Genomic DNA, 27,665 nt, shown 5'->3' with positions numbered 1-27,665 from the left:
CAAAAAAAAATCCCTCTCAGCTTGTTCGTGGCCAAAAATGGCCACCCCCTGTTTACATTGAATGGCCAAAAGCAATGTCACACATGGTGTGTTAGTTGCCAGAAAGGCAATTTAATGACCAAATAATCCCTGCAATCACCAATAAAATGATCAAAATTTATATTCCAGTATCTGTGTGCTTCTGTGTGCATCCTCATTAGCAGCAAGATGTACTAACCACATTAGAGTGGTTTTTGTAGGCACACTTTCTACACCTGGTTCAAGGGGCTGCTGTTCCGTTCCTTTCACGCATCCTTTATTCCCCATCACCGACTGCTGGTTCCTTGTGTGTTGCTGTCAAAAGAAGCATATTCCTCCGTTGCTTTGGCATGTGGGATATTGCTGTGGTAGTTTTGGTGAAGCCAAAGACAGACAACAAAATCTTCCTCTGTTGCAACTGGAGGAGCTGAGGAGGAAGCTCTGGGTTGTTTCCCCTGTGCCGGTTTTCATCTGAGGAGTTCCTCTGCCAATGTGACCGAAGGAAAGACGTTGTCCTCGGAGCTCCTCCGTCAGTTGGAGTCTGAACCCCATGCCTTTTTTACTTCCTGAGAACTTCCAGTGTTTTCATCCAACATGCTATGTATTGCTTTATTCTGGTGTAGATTTTATCTCCACTTCATCTATAATCCTCCAATCCTCACACCTTGGCCTCCCGTGCAGGTTTGTAAGGGTGCACAGCAGCTAAAAGATCTCCTTTGTTATAAAAAAGTCAAAAGTAGATCTCAGGCTGCTAATGCAGGAAACTGCATACAGGGTGACCCCTAGTTTGATACCAGTGGGTACTGGATTGTGGTGCAGTCTCTCTTCAGTAGTGGGACCCACGTGGTTTTCCTTTCATGGCGGATCCACTGAGTCGCCGGCTCCTCGGTCTCAGAAAATGCTTTTTTTTTGGGGGGGGGGGGGGGGGGGCATGGAGGTGGAGGCCCACCTCCATGCCCCCCAACCCCAATCCTCCCCCAAAGAAGAGGATTCGGGCACTGGCTAGTACTCATCATCAGTGGTGATGCAGTCAGCCTCTTTGAAGATTGTCCCCTCATCTTCTGGAGAGGAGGTTTCTTCATCTTGGGCAGATGTATTTTCTTCAAGGGCAGAGGACCGCTTGCTGTCCTTGCTCTCTGACCAGATCATATAGGCAGTGCTTGAAGCAGTGATGATCTAATTGCCATATTGCCAGAATAAATGATCTGGAAGCTGTTAGGCTTACTTACAGCAGTAGCTCTGTCTGCACCTGCATAAACTCCAGGACACGTTTACAAATAGTGTTTGTTGTTGTTTGCGCTCCAGCTGCAGCTGCAGGTTTGAACTCTGCAAAATGTCCTGTGATTGGGGTTTTTTTTGTTTTTGTTTTTGTTTCTAGAGTTGATATTTTGGGTATGGTATCTTTTGATGAAAAATACAAGAGTAAAAGTGCTTTTAACATGTGCTTCAAAGCTAAGTTTGACTGGGAACCTCAAAGCTCAATATCCTGCATCCACAGAAATTCACTGCAGCCTATGTAATGTTTGAATTTATTCCAGTCTATCTTGCAAATACATGTTTGTACTGCAATGTCATGCACAAACACAAACTATTAGATCCTTAAGATCAAACCTATGTCAAAATTGTTTCATTATTTTGGTCCATTGGAGTGTGGTAAGCCAGCAAAGGCCGCTACTAGAAACTCAGAATATTACATGAAATTGCTTGCTTGGCCAAAAATGGGTAAATGATGTAATTTGGTAAAAAACATTAAAAACTACAATTTTCATGTGTTGAGTTTAGAATGAAAGCAATTTTACCTAAATCGCATGATATAGTACTGTCAGTAACAAGGAATCAAAAAAGGTGGTTATAATGGGTTTCAATTGGCCACAAATGGCCACGATAGAGCCAAGAGGAACAATTTAGTGTATAGTGAATATTATTGACATTATTAAGGAGCTGATGTTGAAAATTTAAAAATCTGAAAGAAATACACACCTTTGGGAAGTTTCATTCCATTTGCATTAACAGAACAAAAATGGTTGAAAAGCGAAAAGCAAAGTGGCCACAAATGGCCAGGATAGAGACCTGAGGGTTAAAAGAAGGCGATGAGAGGTGATGGTCCACGTCTCTACATTGGAACATCAGACCTGTATGGCTCCTCCTGCAGGTGTATCTGAGGAGTCCCTCCAGAGCCTGGCTCCGGGGCGTGGGGTCCTGGGCGAGATCATTAGGTTATTTGTTTAATTGGATTTAGTCTAATCCCACATTCATATTTCCCACGGAGACTCATCAGTCTGGTCCTGGTCGTGTCAACATGTAAACCGCTCGTAACTCGCCCTGATATTCAGGAGTTACTTTATTCTGACTGTTAAATATGACAAAACAACACCGACATGAAGGTTTGTTTTCTGTATGTGACAAACAACAAGCAACGGGCCACTGAATAAAAAACTATATAAAAGTCATTAAATAGAGCACAGTTCCATTAACTTCACTGAATTATCGTGTTTCAATCCAGCTGAATGTAGCAAAACATTTTTAATAATTTTCTGAATGGGAAAATCGGGAGGAAATCCTCAGATCGCTGTGAAAATGCTCCAGCGTGGCGCAGCAGCAATTGAAGCATTATCATCTCCACACAATAAATCCAGACGAGCGTGTGTGTAGTGCTGAAATCATGCTTTATTAAATCAGTAATGCACAAATCTCAAGGAGGAGGAAACATAATTCTACATCAACAGATCAATGAACTCAAAGTGCAGGGCGAGACTTAACTGCTTTTCTCTTCACGGGACATGAAGTCCCTGTGGCAAACGAAGGAGACCCTGACTACTGACAAGGTGAAACGACTAAAAGCTACAAACACTCAAACACACAAAGCATGTTGCTAACTGTCCTCCGAGAGACGGCGCTGCTTCTGCACAGAAGAGCCGGCTCGGACTTTCTCTTCACTTATTTGGCCAGGAGATGTTCTGTTTTCAAAAGCCAGGCCGGCCGTCCTGCGCCAGAAGCAGCGCTCTTCATTAAAATGATCTTAACGCTCCGAGTGCAGGCCGCTCACACTCGGAGCCGGTCATCAAATTGTGGTGGTACGACGCAGTCAGTCTGAGCGCAAGGCCGTTTTGCACTGCTTACACGAGGGTAGTGAAAACAGCACTCGGGGTCTTACGCTCATGGTACAATTCATATGAAACTGTAATATCCCACGCTCAGGAGCGCATCCAAAAAACAATAAAATAAAATAAAAAACGTTGTCCTTCTGTTTCTGGTTTATAACGTCAGCAGGGAACCTCTCTACCTGCCGAGGCAATCTTAAAGACTTCAACTTACCGTTGAGGCACAGATTTTAGTTTCTTGGTTTCACAGGGTATTCGTTCCAGCGGAAACTTTCTCCTGTTCAAACATTTGTTCTTTTGTTTCAGTTAATATTATATTGTCATAAATAACAATGCATACATTTCCCATAACCGTTAAATTCGGCTATATACATTATGTACATGTCACAGAAACGTCTGTCAAAAATCCTAAGTCATAACTGTCCAATATGGCACATTTTATAACAACTTTAGACTTTAGTCTAGTTTGGCATAAATTAATGTCAAAAATAGTTCATATTTACAAGAACAGAAATCCAGATCTTTATCAAGTAAGATTATTGGTGCTGCGTCACTAAATAAAGAGGTTCTGGATGAGGGAAACGGGGGACGTGAATTGACTTTGTCTTCCTTTTTACATGGACCGAATGCGAATGTTGACGGTTGCAGAGTCGGAGCCGAGCTCGTTGGACAGTCTGAGGGTGTACGCTCCGGCATCAGCCTCCTTCACTGCAGAGATCACGAGGGTGGAGAGGTCGGTGGTATTCTCCACGTGGTATCGCTCATCCCCGTTGGGGAGCGTCCGACCTGAGCGGACCCACTGGACAGAGGGTGCGGGGTCTCCGGAGAACATCCCCACTACGGTTAGAGACTTCCCCGGCTCTGCGCACACATCCTCTGGAAGAGCTTCGACCTTTGGTGGAGTGCCTGTTAGAGAAGAGAACGTTGGATGAAGACTCTGTTACGGTCAAAGGCTGTGTGAGAACAGCAGGCTGCTGGTGACAACCATGTGTTTGTCTTCCCTCGTATGTTGTTGCAAACATATCAGTGCAGATATTTGAATCATAAGCTGATGATAACGGTGAGAGGAGGAAAGGAGAAATGCCACAATGCTTTCACCATTACACTTGCTGTCACACAGAAACTCATTCGGATCCTGCTGTCTAAGTTTACATGCACATTTTGAAAGTCGTCTCACCTCTTTTAATCCCCGTGGTGAGGGCCTTCAGTGAGGACGAGGACTCGGCATGCGTATGAGCAGACATTTCCATCATCGTGCTCCTGGAGCTCATGGAAACCACCGACTCGGCCATCGAGGCTGACATGCTAGTCGCAGACATGCTCTCAAATGAAAACCCGGCAGCAGCAGAGCGGGAGCTGCTGCTGACACTGCTGGCCTGCATGGAAGCTGCTTCCATGTGAACTGAGGAGGCCATGAATCTTTTCTGCATGCTCGCTGCAGTGTCAGTAGAAGCTCTTTGTTCTGCGATTATAATTTTTGTCGGTTCTTCAACAAGAGCTGTAAGGATGCAGATGACAAGCACATGGCTCATATCACAATGTGCACAGTTACTGCAAACCATTTGCGTACACTGAGTGTAAGCTGAGGATGCTCAAGTGCCTTGGATTTCCACTAAATAGTGGCTTTGGTGCAGTCCAAGACTCATTAGCATACAAGCTAATTAAACACACTGTGACACGGTGGCTGAAATGTAGCGGCGGGAACTTACTGAGGACGTTGAGGGACGCAGTTGCAGAGCACTGTCCAAACTGATTTTTGGCCTTTACTGTGTATTTCCCACTGTCTGCAACTGTGGCTTCACGTATCTCCAGAGTATACACATTCTTAGAGCGGCTCAGTTTCAAGTTTGATGTGACAAATATCTGCAAACCGTTAAGTAATTTAGAATTGGCTTAAAGACTAATTCAACTGACTGATTTTCCATAAATGTTCTGAAGAAAACACTCACAATCATGTTGTCTTTCAACCACTCCACTTCAGGAGAAGGCTCTCCTGCAATTTCACACGTGAATTTCACATTTTGTCCTTCATTAACATTCTGGGACCTGGGCTGCACCAGAAAATGAGGCGCGTCTGATCGCTTGGTGGTGACCGTGGTGTTAAACTGACACCGGACCAGTCCTCGCTGTGTTTGCGCCTCACACGTGAGGATCCCCTGCTCATGCTCGGTCACCGTCCTGATGGTTAGGGTGTGGTCACTTCCAGATACTCCATATCTGTACTGCTCCGAGTTGGTCAGTTCAACCCCGTTTAGGATCCATCTGACGTCAGAGGCACCAGGGACGCTCGCCCTCAGTGTTAGAGACTGGCCCTCTGTGATCGACATCTGGCTGTGGGAGGTCTTCACCTCCTTTACAGAAGACGAGATTTCTTCATGGATCATTTCTCTTTTTACAACTTCCCCAGAGATTTCAGCTTTTGTTTTGGAGCTCTTTGAGCCTAGAAAAGACGTAAGAAAGACATTATGTCAGGAAAGAGTTTAAACTAGACGTGTCAAACTCATTTTACACACAGCTCCACATGATAACGAAAAAGCTGCTGTGATAAAGAAAGAAATCTGTCAGCACGACTCTTTGGAGTTAAATGGGAGAACACACATGAGGTTTAAGGCCTGGACCTTTTGTCCACCACAATGGAAAATGGCTGAAAATAAAAATGGGTATCACTCTACCCAGCTCCTAATTTTTAAAAATTCTACAGTTTCCAATTTCACTGAAATGCAGATGTAATTTTGACACCTCTGGTTTAAACATTTGTAGGTGTACAAATCAGGTGTAGACTTACCTTGTACACTGACAGTACACATAGTTGAAACTGCTCCAGCGCTGTTTGTAGCAGTGCACTTGTACACCCCACTATCAGAGGCCTCCAATTCATAGATCTCGAGATGAGCTGAGCCAGAATCCTCAAATAATTCATACTTTCCACCTTGAGACAAAACCTGCCCATACAGAAAATATGACTGGATTTCTAAATAAGGTAAATATGATGCATTTCCCTTAAATGTTATTAAAAACAAATTCTGGAATAGTTCAAGTGTTTGATTAGGTTACCTTTCCAGCCTTCATCCACGAGATTGTAGGTGTGGGCTCTCCTGTCAACTTTACTGACAGCTTCACAACAGAATCAGAGTACGCTGTGATGTCACTCAGCCCAGCAGAGAAGGACGGCTTCTTTCCAAGAGGCGGTGACATCACTCTCTTTGGCTTGATTGGAGAAATCGCTTGTTCCTTCTGAGATGTGACTGGGGATTTGGGAGTAGGAGATTTTGGGGTTGGGGACTTTGGTGTTGGAGATTTCGGTGTTGGGGATTTTGGTGAGACTGGAGACTTCACTCTCTGTGGTGACTTGACTGGCTCAGGGGATTTCACCCTCTGGGGAGATTTGACCGGTTCAGGGGACTTTGCAAGAGGGGATTTAGCTTCTGGAGAAGTGACTCTGGGAGGGGCAACCACTTTCTCCTTTGACTCAGACTTCCGGATGGTCAGGGTGAAATGGGCTTCTTGTTTGCCTCCAGCGTTTTCGACTAAGAGAGTGTAGCTGCCTTCATCTGACATCTCAACAGAGGAGATCTCAAAGGAGGAGTTGTACTGAGTAGACACAATGTGGTGTCGGGCAGAGGGAGCAACAACTGCTCCTTCACGCAGCCAGCTTATAGAAGGTGCTGGTTCACCATCCACATCACATTCAAATCTGGCAGTGTGTCCCTCCTCTAAAGTGAGGGACTGTGGCTTAGTCAGAATTTTGGCAGGGACACTGGGCTTCTCCTTTGGCTTCTCAACAACAGTAGTGGTTTCCTTCACAGTCTCAGTTACAGCTTCCGTTACTAATGTTTTGGAGGATGAGACGTGATATACCTCTGTTTTGGTCATCTCTGGCAGATGGGCAGATGGAGGCTCCTCATCTTTGCGAAGTGAAGAGAAGGCAGCGTATTCATCTGCTACATCTAGTGTGGCATAGTCAGAAGTCTCTCCTTTGGCATTCTTGCAAACCACACGGTAAGTGCCAGAGTCTTCAGTCATACAGTTGATGATCTGGAGTGTCAGGACTCCACTGATGTTGGTCATGGTATATTTGCTGCTCTCATGGATTTCTTTTCCATTGTGGAACCACGTGACCTCAGGTTCAGGTTTGGCCTGGATATTCAGGGTAAATCTTGTGTTGGACCAATAGGGTACACGATGAGATCGCATCCTGACAGTAATGCGTGGGGGATGGTCAAGGCTGAAGGGTGCTTGTGTCACCACCTCAACCTTTCTCTCTACAGATCTTCTCTCTGATCTCAGAACCTGCTTTCTCTCCTCATACCTGGACATGAAGTCAACCTTAGGGAGTGTCACATCTGTCTTCACAGCCTTTTCTGGGGTAGGGGATCTTTTCCTCACGGGCTCTGGGAGCTTTTTGATTGGTTTAGGGATATATTCTGAGGTAAAAGCTGTCAGGTGCTCAGATTCTGCGACTTCAGAGATTCTTGAAACAGCAACAGTGCTTTCCTTTTTTGAGATTCGTGTCTTCTCCTCAAACTCCATTCGTTTGAGTTCACTCTTGTATGAGGTGATTCTCTGAGCAGTCATGTGTGGCCGCAGCAGCTCCTGGTCCTCTCTTTCTTCATACACCCTCTGCTTTTGTCTTGGAGGTTTATAAGTTGTTTTGTCATGACGTTGGCGGAGATCAACAAAACTTGGGCCAGCCTCATATTTGGATGGAATTCTGTAGGAATCATATCTGTGAACTTCTTCTTCCTCTTCCTCTTCACCGTAGACCCTTCTAGGAGATGAGGGACGCAGGGCAGACAACTCAAAGCGAACTGGACTAAGGCTAGGTGGAGAAGCGGAGTAGCCAAGCTCCAGTTCTTCCTCCAGACGAAGCCTCTCCTCCTCAGTTCTCTTCATGGACAGATACTCATTCACAGGAAGCAGCAGCTCCTCATCTGACAGGTCACCTAGAGACCTCCTCCTGATTCTGCGGTAGGTCTCCATCTCAGGAGAAGGAGTGCGATGCCTTGCTGGCCTCACAGTCTCCAAGTCATCCTGAGTCATAGATGAAATGCGCCACTTTGGCTTATATTGGTCCTTAATCCTGATTGGTACCTCATAGAACTGCTCCCACCGGGACAGACGGATACGCTTCATCCTTTTCTGTGGGATTTTCTCCATTGGCTCAGGGAATTCATACTGATCCCGCAGTTTCTTATACCATTTCATGTCAGAAAGTGGTTTGAAGTGTTTTATTTCGACATCTTCTTCAAGAACAGCTGGGTTAACGATACGAGGTGTGGGGACAACATAGGGCATACGCAGTCTCTTCTCATCTGCTCTCTTCTTCCTCTCCTCTTGTTCTTTCTGTATCTCAGCTTCAGTCTTCTCACCCTTCTTAGTTGTAACAGCAGGTTTAAACATGGTGGCGGCTTCCCTGACAGCTTCTACTGCTGCAGGTGGTAGAGGGGTGACAACAGTGCCAGCCAAAATCTGAGAGAGCCGAACTTTTTTGTCTAATTCTTCCTTTCCGGCAATCTTTTGCTTCTCCTTTTCACTGGGCTCATATTCCTTCTTTACATGAGTGGTGCGCTCCACTTTCAGTGTGGCCTGGCAACTGGCGGATCCAGCAGAGTTGGTAGCAGTAACTCTGTACACACCAGAATCCTCAGGAAGAGTGTCCTTCACATGAAGAATGTAGTAATCCAGGCCCTCATGGACAACCTCGATGGATGGTCCAAAGGCTAAAGGCGTGCCATCCTTCTCCCATTTCAGTGATGGACGACCAGATACTCTGATCTCAAAACGTATGTCCTGGCCCTCCTTACAATCGATATTTGCAAGCACACGTTTAAACATGGGCCTCAGGGTGAGATCTGCTGGTTTAGGTCGAGGAACAACAGTGAGACGAGCCTTGCAGCTGTCATCCCCATACCTGTTACGGGCCACAACACTGTACTCTGCATCATCTTCAGTCTCCACATTGTGGATAATCAGCTGGTACAAGCCCTTGTCACTGATGAAAGTGTATTTCCTGTCATCATGTCCAGGGATAAGCTTTTGTCCAGATTTGTGCCAGATGACACGAGGTTCAGGGTGCACAGTAATGGTAACACCAAAGCGCACATCCTCACCAATATAAGCTGTATGGTTGACCAGAGGAAGTGTAAACTCTGGTGGCTTCTGAAGCATTCTGGCAGTGTCTACTCTGCGCTTTGTTCTCTTAACCACACGGGCAGTGAAGAAATCGCGGTAAGACCTAACACTGCTGATAAACAGCTCAGCGTAGGCACTGTCCTCACCATACTCATTTACAACCTTGCATCTGTACGTGCCATCATCTGCTCTTGTGACCTTATTGATGGTGATTACTGCCAGACCGTCTTCATATTCAATTTCATACTTGTCACTAGCTTCAAGTTGCCTGACACCACAGTACCATGTTACTTCAGTAGTGCTATCATAGTTGTCAATGTTGCAAATGAACTTCACGTTGTCACCCTCATTCACCACTGCGTGGCCAATCTGCCCTGCAAGAGGACCGTGTTCAAATGGTGCAATTTTCACCTTAGCAACAAAGACGCCACGCTGAGACCTAATGGAACCCCCGCTAGCCACACGGGCACCAGAGACAACAGTGTTCCACTCTTTCCTCACCATTGTCTGGTAGTATCTCTTGTGCCTGCCAGTTGGGATTGCTCTGGCACTGATCTCCTCTGCAGGCTTGGTGAGCCAAGGATGTGCCAGTGCCTCAGCTGCAGTCATCCGATGCTTACGCTCCTTTGTCATTAAGCGGTCTGTGAAGTCTAACGCTTCGACACTGACTTGCTTGAAGGATTCATCATCATAGCTGTAGGCTGCACTGGAAATGTTGTCGATCGTCTGTTGGTTGGTTTCAGCTGTGAATGGATTAAGGCCACTGAGAAGCACATAGGCGAGAACACCAACCGACCACATGTCAGTGACTGTGCTAACCATGTCACACTGGTGGATCTCAGGGGCAGCATACTCTGCTGTGGTATATTGAATCTTGATTTGGTCTCCAGGAGTCAGGTGTCTGGACTGTCCCAGCTCAATAATCTTCACATTCGAGCTGGTTCTAGTAGTGTATATAATATTCTCAGGTCTGATATCAAAGTGTCCATAACTCTGAGTGTGAAGGAACTCAAGAGCTGAGCAGACTTGCCTGATGTAGTTAACAATTTCACGCTCATTAAGCTCAAACTCTGCTATACTGAGGCGCTCAAATATGTCAACACCTGAGATGAAATCATAGATCATCACCAGCTCCTCCGGGCTGTCGAAGGACTCGTGGAGGAGAAGGTAATTGGCATGTCTGGCCAAATTCAGTGTTGCAATTTCTTTCTTTACTAATGTCTGATCAGCACCTCTCACTTTGACAAATTTAGCCATGTAAGTCTTTTCAGAGCTAATTTCAACACAGCGGTGGACAATGCCGAACTGCCCTCTGCCCAATTCCTCTGCAATGGCAAATTTGTTGTGCAGATTCTTGGCATCAGAGTGTGGAGCCTTGCTCCTGGGCACATATCCTGTATCATCCACCTCCCTGTCATAGAGCAGAACTCGGGATTTGTCCTCTTTCGTCATGACAGGTCCGCTTGACTCAGATGGGGCACTCTGTCCAAACTTGTTTTCAGCAATAATTCTGAACTGATAGCTCGTTCCGCCAAACAGATTGGTAACTGTGTAATGGGTGTCACGGGACTGGGCAACACGCTGCCACCTCTCAGCCGTGGTGGGGCACTTCTCAATGATATAGCTGATGACCTTACTGCCACCATCATTTGCTGGTGCCACCCAGTTCAGTGTCACAGAGTCTCTCGAGACATCACTGGCTTTGACACCACGTGGAGGATCAGGCACATCAGCTACATCCAGCTCAACTGTTTGCTGGTCAATGCCAAATCTGTTCTTGGCACAGACGATGTAAAAACCAGCGTCCTTCTTCTCCACTCCATTGGGAAACACCAAAGAAGTGAATGATCTGGTGACAATGACCTGGTAGTGTCCATTGCTGTCAATTAGATCTTGTCCTTTTTGCCATGTGATGACAGGATCTGGTTTTCCACTGAAAGGAATCTTGATATTAACCACCTCTCCACGCAGGGCAGGGATGGCTTCCTTGTCCTTCAGGTTCTTTGGCAGGTTGATCTTGGCAGGAACTAGAAATCAGAAAAAAGTTGTTTGAGATTTCATGATATATCTGCATCTAAATAGCTCTTAGAATTACATCGTTTTTTGTTTTTTACATGTCATAGTTATTTTTTGTGTAAGATAGCATTTCGGAGCTTACTTTCAACATCCAGAGAGACAGTGGCACAGATGGAGCCTCCCTGGTTGGTGGCCCTAATCTGGTAAACAGTGGAGTCTTCCTCGTCAGCCTCTGTGATGACCAGCTGGTGGTAACCTCCCTTAAACTCCTGGATCTTGATCTTCTTTCCATCAGAATGGACCTCTTTTCCTCGTCTGAACCATTTAATTACAGGCTTGGGCTGTCCTGTAATCTTACAGACAAGGGCAGCATTGCTCTTGTACTTGACACTCATGTTCCTCAGCTCCTCCTTGAAGGCAGGAGCACGGATCTCGACAGCTGCGGCTGGAATGATGGGAGTGGTCTCCTCGCTATAGTCACTTTGCCCTCCAAGATTCTCGCATTTGACACGGAAGATGTGCTCGACACCCTCGGTCAGGCGCTTCACAGAAAAGACTGTTTGCTTGATTTCATCTGTGGTCACTGGAGTCCATTCAGTCCATTCCCGCTTGTCCTTTTTGTTCTTCTTCTCCAGGCAGTAGCTCTTGATCTTGGATCCACCATCACTGAGAGGAGGTTTCCAGGAAACCACACAGGAATCCTTAGTAATTCCAGAAACAACTGGTGATAGAGGTGGCGATGGTCTCTCTGTGAACAGGAATATGTATTTATGAAACCACTGTCTCTGTATATATGACCCATTGTGAAATATTGCCTTTCAATCTTTACTTTTTAAAATATGAAATTTTAATAAACATACCCAGCTGACTCTTGATGAGGATCGGGGAAGTTAGCTCCAGTGGCTCGCTGTTGCCATAGCGATTCTGGGCATAGACCCGGAAGAAGTATCCAGCGCTCTCGATGAGGTTGGGCACACGGCAGGATGTGCCATTGATGGATGACGACACCAGTTCCCACTCTGAGCCCTCCCTGTCCTCACGCTTCTCCACAATATAGTTCGTAATCATGCAGCCACCGTCATCTTTGGGAGGCTTCCAGCTGATGATCACTGAGTTCTTCAGCAGGGCATCCAGAACAATGGGACCCTGAGGTATATCAGGTTTGTCTAGGAATAGAGGTATGATATATTTACAAATCGGACAATTTCACGCTTACAAATGCATGCATCGCTGCACTTTCCTTCCCACTGTCGCCAAAGTGCTTGCTTGTAGGGGGTCATACGATTGTTGGGTTTTTCTCTGTATGTGTTATTGTAGGGTCTACCTTACAATATAAAGCGCCTTGAGGCAACTGTTGTTGTGATTTGGCGCTGTGTGAATAAAACTGAATTGAATTGAATTTCTGGAGGTAATTAACACAGAACATACCGTAGATTTCAACAGTGAATGCGGTGTCAGCTCGGCCAAAGTGGTTGTGCAGTCTTATTCTGTATTTGCCTCCATGGACTCTGCGCTGCACGTTCTTGATGACCAGATGTGTGTAGTGCTCAGTGGTCTCAATGCTTATGTCCTCTGTGTTTTCCAGAGTCTTTGCCCCTTGCAGCCACATGATCTTTGGCTCAGGACGGCCAATGTAAACAGCATGGATACGCAGAGTAGTTCCAAGGCCAGCAAAATAGATTTCCTTCAGTGGGTAGTCAGGATGGAATGATGGCGCCGCCTCCAAAACCAACATGCCTGTGGTCTCTGCTTCTCCAGCGTCATTGATGGCCTTGCAGGTGTATTCGCCTTCATCTTCCTGCTGGTCAGTCATAATTGACAGGGAGTGGTTGCGGCCGTCAGAGCTCATCTCGTACTTGCGAGACTCGATAATTTCCTTGCCTGCATGATACCACTTTATTTCAGGAACAGGTCTTCCAATAATCTGGCACTTCATAACTGCAGGCTGGCCAAGTTTGGCAGTTACTTCATCCATTTCTTTTCTCAGGCTTGGTTTAGTTTCAGCTGGAAATACAAAACAAAGAAGCATATTTATAAAAAATAAACAGCATACTCTATATATGGTAACTCCGTCTAAATATGTCTTTTTCATACTGTTTATTTTTTTGTAATAGTATTGTATTGAATTATAACATTATAACTTAAAACCATACCCATGGATATGGTCTGTACCAGTGGGCATACATTGTATATACTGGTATATCACTAGTTGCCATTTAATCACAAATAGGAATGTTTCTATGTATTATCCCTGTAAATAAATATAAATATATTCTTAGGTACTCACAAGTCAGCTTGGTTTTGATACATGTGGCAGTCCTACGAGGCCTGCTCATTCCCGTCTCATTCTCAGCAAACACCCTGAATTCATATTCTGTGGCCTCAGCCAGTCCAGGTGTCGTGAACTCCTTTTCCTTAAGTCTCTCCTTGTTACACTTTTTCCAGGTGCTCTCTGTGGACTTCCTGTATTCCACCCAATAGCCCAGCACCTCCTTTCCACCATCACACTCTGGAGCTTGCCAGCGGATTGTGATGAAGTTGTTACTCACGTTCACAGTGTCAATTTCACCTGGTTGACTGGGCTTGTCTGAAAGGAGAGAAAAGGGTGAGTCTATTTAATGTTTTTTTCTCTTTTTAAAACACAGCGAGAGAGGGTCTGCACTCTCAGCCTACCTACTTCAACAGACTGACAAGATCAAGTAATCGATTGTACAACTGTAACTCATTACACTGATTACATAAGATTACATAAGATTGTAATGTAATGTAATTTAAACACATCTGTTTAAAATCCCTCAGCGACCTAGTGCATTTCACTTCTAACATCGGTTACCAAAGACCAATCACAGGTTAGTGGTAGGGTTTATGTTAGCTCAAGGTCCCCTCATGTTTCTAAAATGTGTGCTTATTTGGAATACCTAAATGCAAAAGGTTTCACAAAAAAATGCCAAAATGTGTGAAATTCCAGACAAAAGTTACCCACTTCTAGTTTCTGAAAATTTGCATGTGGCAGAAACAAAACCCAAACCTAACAAAAACTTTTAAGGACATGAGACTCACCGAATGGATCTTTGCATGTGACTGGGTCCGACACAGGACCTGCCTCACTCTCGCCTATGTCATTGACAGCAACAATGCGGAACTGGTAGTCCGTATCTGGGGTGAGTCCAGGTAGAGTAAACATGGTGGAGGTTATCTTGGCCTCATGACGGGACCATGTTTCAGCAGACACCACCTTGTACTCAACAAAGTAACCAGTGATAGCAGATCCTCCATCATCCTTTGGTCTGGACCATGCAAGTGCCACTGAGCTCTTGGTGACATCCATAATCTCTGGTGGGGTAGTTGAAGGCTCAGGGGAACCTGGTTTGAAAGATGGAGAATTTTTAAATTGTTACTGAATACAAGCCTGAAGGGTTTAAAAAAAACAAAAAAAAATCAAGGAATACTTACAGAGAGGAGTCTTGGGTACCAGTGGCTGTTCAGACTTCAGGGATGCACTGATACCAAATGAGTTTTCAGCTGTGACCTTGAAGTGATACTCTGTTCCCTCCTTCAGGCCCTTAACAAGCAGCTGAGTTTCAGTCACTCTACAGTCTACAGTATACCAGGCATTTCTGGTTGCCTCACGTCTTTCCACAATATAACCAAGGATTTCTGAGCCACCGTCATCAGTAGGTGCCTTCCAGGACAGCCTGACAGAGTTGGCCTGAATCTCCTCAAAGACTATTGGTCCCTCTGGAGCACTTGGTCTGCCAATGACCTTCACCTTGATTTGGACTTTCTTCTTGCCAACCTTATTCTCCAGCAGGAGATCATAGACACCAGAGTCACTCCTCTCAGCTCCCTTGATTACAAGCTCACTGGCATCTTCAGTGGAGGCAATCATAGCCCTGGCAGACACTAAACCGCCATCCTTTGACCACTTGCAGGTTGGCTGAGGTTTACCTTTAACGGGTACAGATAATCTAAGCACTCCTCCGTAGCGGACCACGTACAGATCTTTGTATTTCAGCTCCAGGTCATATTCAGGAGATTCTGGAAAATATTGATACCAAAAGTTAGGTCCATTCTGTACTAGTTTTAGTTGTACACACATCATCTTGGAGAAAGTCTGTTTGTTCTTACCAAGCATCTCAGTCACAGTAACTGTTCCAGGCACTTCAGCGGGCTCTCCACTGCCACCAGCATTGCAGGCCATCACACGGAATTTGAACTGCTCTCCTTGTGGCATGTTGGTCAGTGTGTACTCACAAATGAGAGATGGTGTGGTGTTGCATTTGATCCAGGCCACAGTGCCCACCTTCTGCATCTCAATCAGGTAACCATCTACCCTAGCGTCTCCCTCATCATCAGGAGGACTCCAAGCCAGTGACACAGAGGACTTTGTGGTATCAGTGATCCTTGGATTCTGAGGACAGCCAGGTGGATCTGGTTGGGGAACAGAACAATATCAGTATGTAGTCTGTTGCTCTTTTGTGACTTTCAATGTCAAGTGTAATGTCACACACATATGTCTAAAATTCTAGATTTATATCAAAACGTTGTCTTACCAATGGGATCTGTTGCCACTGCTGGTTTAGATGGCAGACTTGGCTTGCTAAGTCCTCTGGCATTGATGGCAGTGATTCTGTGTTCGTACTCAAGACCCTCGATCAGCTCAGTAGACCGGTATCTAGTCATGGTTACAGGGTTCTTGTTGGCACGCACCCATCTATCAGCCCTGACTTCTTTCCGTTCAATGATGTAACCAGAAACTTCAAGGCCGCCATCCTCATCTGGCGGCTCCCAAGCCACAGTCATACCATCACGAGAAACATCGAAAACAACTGGACGGCCAGGTGGTCCAGGAACATCTGACGAGGGAAGGGAAAACACGTTACCACTGTTACCATCATATGTATCGACCAAATATAATATTTGAAGTAATGATAGCGGTCTTACTCTTCATGCTTCTGCAGGTGACAATCTCAGACTGCAGGAATTCTCCAGTGCCGTAACGATTCACAGCAGCTGCACGGAAGACATACTCATCTCCCTCGATCAGGTTATCAAATTTAAACAATGGTCGGCTGACAGAGTCAGAGACAGGCACCCAACCAGGTCTGTGGGCATCACGCTGCTCCACCACATAGCCACTGATGGGAGCTCCACCATCTCTGATTGGAGGATCCCAACTGCAAGTGACGGTGGTGGCATCAATCTCGTCAAACCTGATGGGTCCCTTTGGCTCATCAGGTTTAGCTAGTAAATAAAGTTTCATAAAATTAAACGTTACACTCACCTGAATGTACATAAAGCTAAATGTTAATATTACCTATACCTATAACAGAAATAGCTAAACTTGACTTGGTAGCAAAAATATAAGCAATACTAAATCAGGGTTGGTTTCTTACAGAGAACGACGACTTTGATGACCTCAGTGATGACACCGACAGCATTCTTCACCTCCAGGGTGTAGTCACCAGTGTCATCGATGGTGGTGTCAGACATCGTCAGTTTGGTGAACTTGCCAGTACTCTTGATCTTGACACGGTCTGTGATTTTTATCCTGTTGTCACCAAAGTACCAGGAGCAAACAGGAGGAGGTCTGCCGATGACAGGCAGGTCCAGATCCAGGGTCTTGCCAGCCAGCACATTGACAACCTTCTGAGGAATACCAGAGAAGTCCACTGCTGGCATTACTGGAAGAGAGAGATTAAAATATAGTTCGGAAAAAGTGTGAACTGAACAACAACTTTGTGAGTTTTTGTCAATTTTGCTTTGCCTTAAGCTGTAAAAACATTTTTAACTGAACGTAGTACAAGTTGGTTTTGTTTGTTACCTCTCTGTTCCTGTACAGTTACAGCTGCAACAAGTTCTTTGGGTTCACTGGCTCCTCGGCTGTTGATGGCTCTGATTCTGAACAAATACTGCTCCTTCTCATTCAGCTTCTCAATGGTGTGCTCAAAGTCAGTGAGCTTCAATGTAGCCACCTTCATCCATTTGTCGGTACCAAACTTGCAGGCTTCAACGACATAGCCTATCAGTCTGCTGCCACCATCATGTTCCGGTTTCTCCCAGCCCAGGCTGACAGTGCTCTTGGTGACATCGATCACTTCCAATTTTTGTGGTGGCAGAGGCACCTCGCAAACCAGGATGACATCTGGTGTCTCACAGGGCTCTCCAATACCATAGATGTTCTCAGGGAGAACACGGAAATAATACAGCATGCCCTCCATCAGGCCATCGATCTTGTAAGATGTTTTACTGCACTTGGCTGTGACTGTCTTGTAGGCTCTCATGGACGCTTCACGCCTCTCAATGATGTAGTTGTTGACAGGAGCACCGCCATCCACAGTTGGAGCATCCCAAGAGATGGTTGCAGACTCCTTGGTCAGTTCCTTCATTTTGATTGGCCCAGTTGGTCCAGGAGTATCTAAAAAAAGCACATATTTTAGTCAAAAGGCCAGTTCATAAAAGTTCCTCTAACACATTAAAATCAAAATAAATAATCCATTCAACCTACCATAAACCTTGACCAAAATGCTGACTTCCTGTTTCCCGGCAGAGTTCTCCGCCACCAGAGTGTACCTGCCAGCATCGTAGCGGTTGACTTTGTCAATAATGAGAGTGGTGGAAGTGTTGGTGACCTCAATGAAGCCTCTGTTGTGGAGGTCAACACCAGGCTTGCTCCACGTTATTGTAGGAGCAGGACGACCAGTGACACGAACAAATAAGCGAAGGGAGCCACTGGCCCGCAAGCAGATAGTCTTCTTAAGGTCATCGTGGAGCTCAAAGTCAGGAGTTTCTGTGTGAGGTGACAATGACAGGTTTGTAATCTTGGTGATAAAGTAATGTCAAAGTTACCATATCTGGAAAGACTTGCAAATAAACTGTAGTGGAAGAAGAAATGCCGCAACTTTAAATCAAATGCAAATGCATTTAAGTTTATGCTCTTCAAAGGTTTTACTTACCAATTCTCTCCACTGGCTCGGTCTCAGCACATGGGTCACTGAAGTCTCCTGTACCATTAATGTTAATGCCGGCCACTCTGAAGCAGTACTTCTTGCCTGCCGAAAGTCCAGTTACTACATACTCTGTGGTACGCAGGGTCTTTTCATGGGCCTTCTTCCATTCTTCTGCTCCCACTTCCTTCATCTCAAGAATATAGCCAATCACATCAGCTCCTCCATCCTCTACGGGTCGGGACCAGGCCAGGCTGATGCTGTCAGCGTGTGTGTCAGTGATACGAGGAATAGAAGGAGGAGCAGGGGTACCTGAAGGAACATCGTAAAAAGATATAGTAGAGATATCATGAAGCATTCACTGATAATTAAATATAAATGGATAAAAATGTGGAATTTTTTTGTTACTGAACTTACATGTTGGCACTCTGCAGACAACATATAGAGAAACCTCGCTGGGCTCACTTTCTCCAGCCTTGTTGATGGCCGTCACTCTGAACTGGTAGATGTTGCCTTCAGTCAAACCGGACACCTTCAGCGTGGTGTCTAAGTGAGCACCATCCCTGTTCACCTTCACCCAGCGAGCACTCTTTCTCTCACGTCTCTCAACTAGGTAATGGATTAATGGGCTACCTCCATCGCTCTCTGGCTTCAGCCACTCAATGGTGGCAAAGTCCTTTCCTGATGCCAGGATCTCTGGAGCACCAGGAGGAGATGGCACAGCTGCAGGAGAGATGACAGGTGATGCAGAGTTCATTTACAAACTATTGTTGCAAATCAAAATACATCAAAAACCTTTTGGTTATATGGAGGCACAAACCTGACAGCTTCTGTATCTCCATTTACTTTTGTTTAGCATAAGAAAAAAGAAATACTTCTGGGACAGGAAAATGAAACAGACTTGCCTCTTTCAGTGGTGGGATGCATTAATACCATAAAAATGATTGCACTATCTAGTATCTCAACATTTTACATTTATCAGTTCAGCATTCCTCAGCTCTTTCCAACAACTACAGTGGACATTTAAGCCTGCACCCTGTTACAACATAGGCATAGTTGTTTAGGACTCCACTGCACAGCAAAAATCACACAGCTCCTGAAACTCTCGAGACATTTACTGTCCTTCTTTAAGAAGCTGGGTTTTTAACTTCACACCATCCAGCAAATTTTTGTGTAAATTTGGATTTTTGACATTTAAAAAAACAGCGCTCGGATTGTACGATGATGTCAGTAACTAACCAGGTATTGTTTCATAAGGATGTGGCTGTTATACTTACTAAAGGTGTTTCTGGCGACCATGGGCTCTGACTGGAGATAGACTCCAGGCCCGTACTTGTTGACTCCCCGCACTCTGAACAGGTACTCTGTGTTTTTCATCAGCCCGGTGATGTTGCAGGTCAGTTCCTTGCATTCGGCATGCATTATTACCCAGTTAAGTCTGTTTGTGTCACGCCTCTCCACAATGTAGTGAGAGAGGTCATCACCACCATCTTCAAGAGGAGGCTTCCAGCTCAGAGTGCAGGATTCCTCCGTTATCTTACTGATCTCAATGCTGCCCTCACAAACTCCAGGTGTGTCTGAAAAAAAAAAACCCAGATGTACGAATGCTTAGATGCTAGGATGTCCAAAATTAACACCTCCAATGTAATTTGTGAATGCATTAAAATAAATGGTTAAAAATAAAAAGCCACTCACCAAGCACTTTGACATTGACCTCTGCAGTCTTGGTTCCACTTACGTTCCTGACTGTGAGGATGTATTTTCCAGTGTCATCTCTGTCACAGAATTTGATGATGGCCATGGCTCTAGTCGGGGTATACTGCAAGTGGTACTTTTCACACAAGTCCAGCTCTCTGTTCCCCTTGGACCAAGACGCCTTAGGATCAGGTCTTCCACCCACTGCAGCATCCAGAACCAGGTCTGAACCAGCCCGGACCATCACAGTTTCAGAGAGCAGCTTGCTGTCAAGCTGGGCCTTTGGAGGCTCTGTCAAGTGGTGATGAAGTACAGGGTTTTGAAACTTTGTTTAAACTGAATTGACATGTCTTGAAAATATTTTGGTCTTGGTTTGGTTGTCTTGATGCATGCTCAATCATTCAGGTAAGTAAATCCCCAAAAGTTGATTCTGTTCATCTGGACGTTTTCAGTGGGAGAAACGTTTTGTCTTATAAACAGTACATTTGCATAATGACTGAAACTAGCACCACTGAGTCAAATGTACTGTTTATAAGATTGGGGAAACCTGCAGTCAGCTGAGACTGAAGAAGTCACCTGGGTGAGTGACGAAACGTTTCTCCCACTGAAAACGTCCAGATGATCAACTTTCGGGGACTCGGTTTGGTTGCTTACACTGATTTAGCAGAAAACACAAGTTTCATTTTACTGTGAATTTATTTTGTGGCATGTTGATGAAACTGTGTCATGGTCTCAAATCTTACCAAAGTCAGTTTTGCACTGCACAGAGCCGGTGGACTCAGACGGTCTGCTGAAGACCTGGTTGGTATTCTTGGCAATAACCCTGAACTCGTAGGGCTCTCCCTCTCCCAGCGCAGTAACAGTATAGAAGTTGTCAGTCACGTTGGTGTAGTTACACTTCAGCCAGCGGCCCTCGCCAGTCAACGTGTATGGCTTGCGTTCAATGATGTAGCCCACAATTGGACTGCCACCGTCATACAGTGGAGACGACCACTTCAGGGATACTGTGGTCCTTGTTACGTTGGTGACTTCAGGCTTACCCGGTGGATCTAAACAACAAATCAACAATGTTTGTCAGACATTTTTGTCTAAACACATATTAATTTAGAAACTCTCCATGGTGTGATACTAAACTCACCAACAGGGTTTTGAGCAACTGCTCCTTTTGAGGCCTCACTAGCTTTGCTCAGTCCAGCACTGTTCATGGCATAAACCCTGAACTGATATTCCAGGCCTTCCACCAGACCTTCCACCTTGTAAGAGCACTCAAAGCAAGGGATCTTGTTCTCCCTCACCCACAGGATATTGTTCCTTTCCTTCTTCTCAATCCAGTAACCAGTCACCTTGCTTCCACCATCATGGTAGGGCTCCTCCCATTGCAGTGTCATTTTATTAGCAGTGACATTAAAGATTACAGGCTTTGTCGGTGGACCTGCAGGTGCTGTGATCAGAAATTAGATATTGCTGTTGTATTCAAGTTCAACATAAGAAACTTATGGAATAGGATGGAAATGAATATTATAAATTCATAAGCTCAAAAGTAACATTATAGAGTAGCACTTACTGTAAGGATGCTCAGCGACAATAGTCTCAGACTCAGTGGACTTGCTGACACCAAATCTGTTTTCTGCAGAGACCCTGAATGTGTACTGCATGTATTTGGTCAGGTTACTGACGTGGAGAGAGGTGCGCTTCACGCTGGAGTTGATGAGCTGCCAGGCTGTTGAGCCAGATTCACGCTTCTCTACGATGTAGTTGGTGATGTCAGTGCCACCATCATCTTCTGGTGGATGCCAGTTAACAACACAGGACTCAGAAGTAATTGATGAGATTTCTATTGGTCCACTTGGAGGACTGGGTCTGCCTGTGACATTAACTTCAATAGTAAACGTTCTGGTTCCTGCCACATTCTCCAGAGTCAGATGGTATTTCCCACCATCTCCTCTCATGGCCTCCTTAACTGAGATATTGGTTCTGTCCTTAGTAACTTTGATTGAGACTCTGTCTGTGTTTTTCAGTCTCATTTCCTCCAACTTCCAGGTGACCTTAGGAGCAGGTCTGCCACTGATTGGAACATCGATGGTGAAAGTGCTTCCAGACCTGCATGTGATAAGCTGGTTGGTGATTTCACTGAGGTCAGCAGCAGGTTCAATGTGAGGCTCTTTGACCAGCACAGGAGCCAGAGTTTCCTTGGGCTTGCTATAACCAGCTTCATTCTTAGCCTTCACACAGAAGTCATATTCATCACCCTTGTTGAGCTTTTCAACAACATAGGTCAGATTTTTGGTGTTGCCAACAACTACCCATTTGTCTGCACCTTTTGGCCTAGCTTCAATGACGTAACACTGAATGCGACTACCGCCATCATGCTCTGGTTTCAGCCAGCCTAGTGACACAGAGTTATCTGTGGTGTCGAGGATATCCAGTCTCTTTGTAGCTGATGGTGCTGCAGTGGCAATGACAGGCTCAGTCAGCTCAAATGCCTCACCCACACCGTGCTGGTTCTCAGCTGAGACTCTGAAGAAGTATGGCACTCCTTCCAGCAGGTCCTGTATCTTTAGGTAGTGCTGTGTGCATTTGCTACCGGACTGCTGCCAAGTGCGGCGGCTAGCCTCACGCCTCTCAACAATATAGTGATGGATTCTGGCTCCGCCATCATTAAGAGGAGGTTTCCAGATAAGTGTGACTGAGCCTCTGGTCACCTCTATGAAGGCAACAGCCTCTGGAGGTCCAGGAGTGTCCATGACTTTTACAACAAATGTAGTAGCCTTGCTGCCACTGGAATTTTCTAGGTTTACAGTATATTTGCCAGTATCATTTCTAGAGCAGTTTTCAATGCTCAGAGAACTGTAACCATCAGTAGTTGTTACCTCTGACATGACACTGAGCTCTCCTTCCTCCTTCACCCAAGTGGCAGCAGGAATAGGCTTTCCTCTGAAGTGGATGCCCAAGCACACTGAACCTCCCGCTTTGACAATGTGTGTCTGCTTAAAGGCAGCATCAATATCTACCTGTGGCGCTGTTAGCCTATCTACTGCCTGAGCAGGCTCTGGAATTTCCTTGTGTTCACCTCTACCCACATGATTGACAGCTGCAACACGGAACTTGTACTCAGCCCCTGTCTGCAGACCTGTCACCACATAATTTGTTTCAGTTACAAGCTCCTCATTTACTCTCTTCCATTCCACCCCTTCTCCCTTCACCATTTCAATTATGTAGCCAAGAATCTCCATGCCTCCATCGTCAGCAGGCTTGGTCCATTCCAAACTGATGGAGGTACTGGTGGATTCCGAAACACAGACCACTGATGGAGCGCAAGGAATATCTTTTGGCTCAGCGGCTTTGATGGGTAAAGAGATGTTGCTAGGAGTTCCAACACCAGCATCATTTACAGCCATAACACGGAACTCGTATTCCATATCCTCTGTCAGGTTGATAACCCTATGTGCACAGTCAGTAATAGGCTTCTTGGTGATCACCTTGTAGAACCGGACAGTCTTCTTTTCTCGTTTTTCCAGGATGTAATAATGAATAGGGCTTCCTCCATCAGATTTTGGAGGAGTCCAGGACAAGGTGATGCTCTCTCCTGTAACTTCAGTTGCATCAGGAGTGCCTGGAGCATCAGGAGTGGCTGGGGAAACAATGTTAATAGTGAGTGGAAATGACTAATGTAATATAGATTTGAAAACTTCCATATGTTGATTTTTAAAACCTTCCAAAATGACAACTTACTGTATTGCATCTGTGCAATGATGGGACTGGATTCCAGAGGTCTGCCAACTCCAAACTTGTTAGCAGCAGAGACCCTGAATTGATACTCATTAGTCTTAATGAGCTTGGTTGCGTGGAAGGTGCACTCCTTACATTCATCAGACACCAATGCCCACGAAATCTTGGCTGTCTCACGCTTCTCAATGATGTAATGTGAAATCTCAGAACAACCATCTTTCTCTGGTGGGTTCCAAGACAGACTGCACTTGCCCTCTGAGATGTTACTGAAAGTGATCGGTCCAACAGGCTCGCCAGGTGTATCTGTATCAAATAGGTGTGAGAAAGTTAAGTTAGAATACAAATTAATAGAACGGTAAATATTGAGACTGAAGTATAGGGAGAAAACCTTCAAAAATGCAAACCTTGGACTTGAACAAGGATGTTTTCCTTTTTGGTTCCAGACCCATTGGTAGCTTCCACAGTGTAGAGCCCACAGTGTGAACGATCAGCATCCCTGACAAAGAGGGTGCTGGATCCAGGAACTGTAATAATGTCCATCATCTTTTTTGTAATCTCCACACCTTCTCGGAACCAGACAACTTTGGGAACTGGGCGTCCAGTGATGGTCACCTTTAGTCTGATGCTGTCTCCTGCCTTGACTGTCAAACCTTCAAAGTACTCTGGGCCAAACTCAATGTTTGGAGAAGCTGGTTTGGGAAAAAAGGCATTAGTTTACAGCAGGCAGCTTTAGTAAGCTATGTAGAGGTAATTCTTGGAAAAATGAGCTGAGAAAAACATGGGTAGCAACCAAGGGAAGCAAAAGCATTGAACTTCAACTATACTATTTACCCTTTAAACTCTGATTTAATGCTTCCCCAATATCTACACTGTCCAAGCTCTTTCCTGCTATTACTCACCATTTTCACTTCTGACAGCAATCATGCCAGAAGAGTTGGATGGAGGACTCACAACACCCATGGCATTTCTAGCAATGACCCTAAACTCATAGCGTTCATTTGTTGCCAATCCAGTGACAGTATACTGACAGTCATGCACATCAGTCAAGTTGGCCTTGAACCAGCGTCCATGTCCTTGGCGTTTCTCGATATTGTATCCAACAATCTTGCTACCGCCATCACGTTTGGGTGCATCCCATTTCAGTGACACTGAGTCACTAGTCACATCAGTGTAATCAGGCTGGCCAGGAGGATCTGAAATGCATAATGCACCTTTTAACTCTTTGCCACAGTGTTTTTACTCCAACAACATTTTAGTCAGATTTTATACAAAACATGCAAAATTTCCAGCATGTTGTATTTTTCAAGTGTAACAAAGGGATTTATGTCATGGTCTGAAATCATACTCACCAACTGGACTGACGGCCATGATTGGTTTGCTCTCATCACTCATTCGGCTGAACCCAGCATCATTCTGTGCATAGACTCTAAAGGAGTACTCAAGGCCTTCAATGAGCTCCAAAATCCTGTAATCTGTTTCTTTGATCAACATAGTGTTCACCTTTTGCCACATAATGCTATTCTTCTCCTTCTTCTCCACATGATAGCCCTGAATAGGGGTGCCACCATCATAGATAGGTTTCTCCCATTGAATGGTCATACCATCGTTGGTAACATTGTATACAACCGGCTTGCCTGGTGGGCCTGGTGGCCTGAATTGGTGCTTGGCAATAACCATTTGCGAAAGCAGAGGCTCGCTGACACCGTACCTGTTTTCAGCACACACTCTGAACTGGTATTGGACACCTTTGATAAGGTTGGTTACTTTGAATTGAGTATCCTGTACACTGGAGGAGGCCATCTTCCAGTCATTTTGGGAGGTATCACGTTTCTCCACGGTGTAGCAAGTTATGTCTCCACCACCATAGTCATTTGGTTCATCCCATGAGATCATAATGCTCTCTGCTCTCACTTCATCCAGTCGGATAGGTCCAACAGGCTTTGATGGTGGTCCCAGTGTGATGACATGGATGTGGAAGGATTTCCTGTTCACTTTGTTGTCAAGGGTTAAGGTGTATTTGCCCTCATTCTCCTTTTTCACATTCTTAATCATTAGGGTGGCTTTGTTTTCTGTTGTCTTGAAGCGTACTTGATCACTCTCTTTAAGCGGCAGGTTGTCCTTCATCCAAAGAATAGAAGGTCTGGGTTTGCCTTTGTATGGCAGTTCAATGTGCACATTGTGACCCAGGCGAATGCTGACGCTACCATGTGGATATTCTGTAAGGTCTGCCTCTGGTGTAATAATGTAGTCAATGACCTTGATAGGTCCAATTTCAACAAAATCTCCATGTCCTTTCTCATTCCTGGCAGCAACTCTAAAGAACATGTTCGAGTGCTCCTTCAGTTTCTTTACCTCACACTCACACTGTCTGCTTGTTCCTCCTAATGACCAATCTTCTTTCTCGACCTTCTTCTCAATAATGTAGTCAGAGATTATACTACCACCATCGTAATCTGGCTTAAGCCACTGGAGAGTGATGGAGGTCTTTGATGAATCTTTCATTGAAACCTCCTTGACTGGGCCTGGAGTTTCTGTAGCCTTAACAGGTTCATGTGTTTCACATGGATCACCGATACCATTCTCATTCTCTGCTAAGACACGGAAGAAGAAGGATGTCTTTTCAGAAAGATCTTCAATGGTGTATGTTGTGTCTGTGCATTTGTTTGTCACCGCAGAGTATGATCTCTTGGATGAGTCTCTCTTCTCCACAACATAGTTAGTAATCTCTGCACCGCCATCAAGAAGTGGGGCCTCCCAGCAGAGAGTCACCTTTCCACGGGTCACCTCCTTCAGGACCAGGTTCCTGCACTGAGCTGGGGTGTCTTGGACTTTGACAGACAGAGTCACTGTCTTGGGCTCACCCACACCATTCTCTATCTTTACTGTATATTTTCCAGTATCAAGCCTTGTCACCTCACGCATAACAAGGACTGTGCTTGTGTCTGAATGGTGGAATTCATATTTGGGATTGTGGTCAATGCATTCTTCTCCCTTGCTCCAAGAGGCAGTGGGCGCAGGTCTGCCCTTCAATGGAACAGACAGCTCAACATCCTTGCCGGCCTTCACAATGTAGTGAGTTCTCATGGCAACATCAGAGTCAATCTGGGCCTCCTCTGGGAAGGGAGTATATAGAAGGTCATACAGGGGAAACTATATGTGGGCAACATGAATACCAAACAGGAAATACATGCTGTACACTGAACACACAATTTATTTTATTTTCAATAAGTAATGAATTTACCCAGGATGTCCTTAGCCTGCACTGGTTCAGTCATCTCCAGAGGCTCTCCGCGACCAGCACAATTGACAGCAGAGACTCTGAAGAAGTAGTTGACATTTGGTTTTAAATTGTGGACAACATATTCTGTTGTTTTGACCTCTCCTTTGGAGGTAATCATAGCCCATTCTTTTTCTCCCTCCACAAGCTTTTCCACCATATAACTTGTGACCTCACTTCCTCCATCCCATTCTGGCTTGGACCAGCCCAAAGTGATGGAAGTCTTGGTAGAGTCCACCACCTTTAACTTGCAAGGCTCATCTGGGGGATCTGTAAGTACCATGTATTTGTTAAGTGGAGTGTAGATTAGTAATCCTTACTTTTGTGGTAAATCTGTGAATCTAAGTGTACTCACCAACTGGGTCAGCAGCCTTATAATAGTCTGATGCATCAGAAAACGGTCCCTCTCCGGCCTTGTTAATGGCACACACACGATACTGGTATTCATTTCCTTCTGTCAAGTGATAAACTGTCTGTTTGGTGTCAGTGACAGGATCTTTATAAACTCTGATCCAGCGCAAGCTCTTCTTGTCTCGTCTCTCCAGGTAGTAGCCTGTCACAGCACTGCCTCCATCCACACCTGGTTTGCCCCATTCCACCACCATAGTGGACTTTGTAATGGTGGTCACCTCAGGGGTATGAGGCTGCCCAGGAGTTACTTTAAGAACAGACAATAGGTGTGTTAAGATCACATAACAGTGAAGTTAATGACAAAAAAGCCTGATAAAAATAAAAGGTGTTAAAAAGAAG

General features: G+C 45.2%; 1 protein-coding gene across 1 annotated transcript in view; it reads right to left on the bottom strand.

The window, feature by feature from the left end:
* Nucleotides 1-3,560: 3,560 nt before the first annotated feature.
* The window catches only part of ttn.1 (titin, tandem duplicate 1), a 164,041-nt gene continuing 139,936 nt past the window's right edge, over nt 3,561-27,665 (bottom strand). The window contains exons 207-237 of the mRNA XM_063500209.1: nt 27,271-27,573; nt 26,880-27,185; nt 24,988-26,751; nt 24,538-24,831; nt 24,043-24,327; nt 23,642-23,941; nt 21,474-23,540; nt 21,048-21,350; nt 20,653-20,958; nt 19,910-20,200; nt 19,492-19,791; nt 18,632-18,937; nt 18,224-18,526; nt 17,776-18,057; nt 17,092-17,685; nt 16,664-16,951; nt 16,212-16,511; nt 15,821-16,123; nt 15,396-15,698; nt 14,721-15,305; nt 14,328-14,630; nt 13,555-13,854; nt 12,696-13,271; nt 12,128-12,433; nt 11,410-12,015; nt 6,174-11,278; nt 5,905-6,061; nt 5,069-5,559; nt 4,829-4,982; nt 4,297-4,617; nt 3,561-4,025 (exon numbers count right to left, since the gene is read on the bottom strand). Of these exons, the coding sequence (XP_063356279.1) occupies nt 3,733-4,025; nt 4,297-4,617; nt 4,829-4,982; nt 5,069-5,559; nt 5,905-6,061; nt 6,174-11,278; nt 11,410-12,015; nt 12,128-12,433; nt 12,696-13,271; nt 13,555-13,854; nt 14,328-14,630; nt 14,721-15,305; nt 15,396-15,698; nt 15,821-16,123; nt 16,212-16,511; nt 16,664-16,951; nt 17,092-17,685; nt 17,776-18,057; nt 18,224-18,526; nt 18,632-18,937; nt 19,492-19,791; nt 19,910-20,200; nt 20,653-20,958; nt 21,048-21,350; nt 21,474-23,540; nt 23,642-23,941; nt 24,043-24,327; nt 24,538-24,831; nt 24,988-26,751; nt 26,880-27,185; nt 27,271-27,573 (18,395 nt within the window). The 3' untranslated portion in view covers nt 3,561-3,732. The remainder of the gene's footprint in view (nt 4,026-4,296; nt 4,618-4,828; nt 4,983-5,068; nt 5,560-5,904; nt 6,062-6,173; nt 11,279-11,409; nt 12,016-12,127; nt 12,434-12,695; nt 13,272-13,554; nt 13,855-14,327; nt 14,631-14,720; nt 15,306-15,395; nt 15,699-15,820; nt 16,124-16,211; nt 16,512-16,663; nt 16,952-17,091; nt 17,686-17,775; nt 18,058-18,223; nt 18,527-18,631; nt 18,938-19,491; nt 19,792-19,909; nt 20,201-20,652; nt 20,959-21,047; nt 21,351-21,473; nt 23,541-23,641; nt 23,942-24,042; nt 24,328-24,537; nt 24,832-24,987; nt 26,752-26,879; nt 27,186-27,270; nt 27,574-27,665) is intronic.

The sequence above is a fragment of the Pelmatolapia mariae genome, linkage group LG16_19 (genome assembly GCF_036321145.2).
Source record: "Pelmatolapia mariae isolate MD_Pm_ZW linkage group LG16_19, Pm_UMD_F_2, whole genome shotgun sequence".
NCBI classification, from domain to species: Eukaryota; Metazoa; Chordata; class Actinopteri; order Cichliformes; family Cichlidae; genus Pelmatolapia; species Pelmatolapia mariae.
The sequence above is the reverse complement of the archived record's forward strand: the minus strand, read 5'-3'. Positions and strand labels throughout refer to the sequence as shown.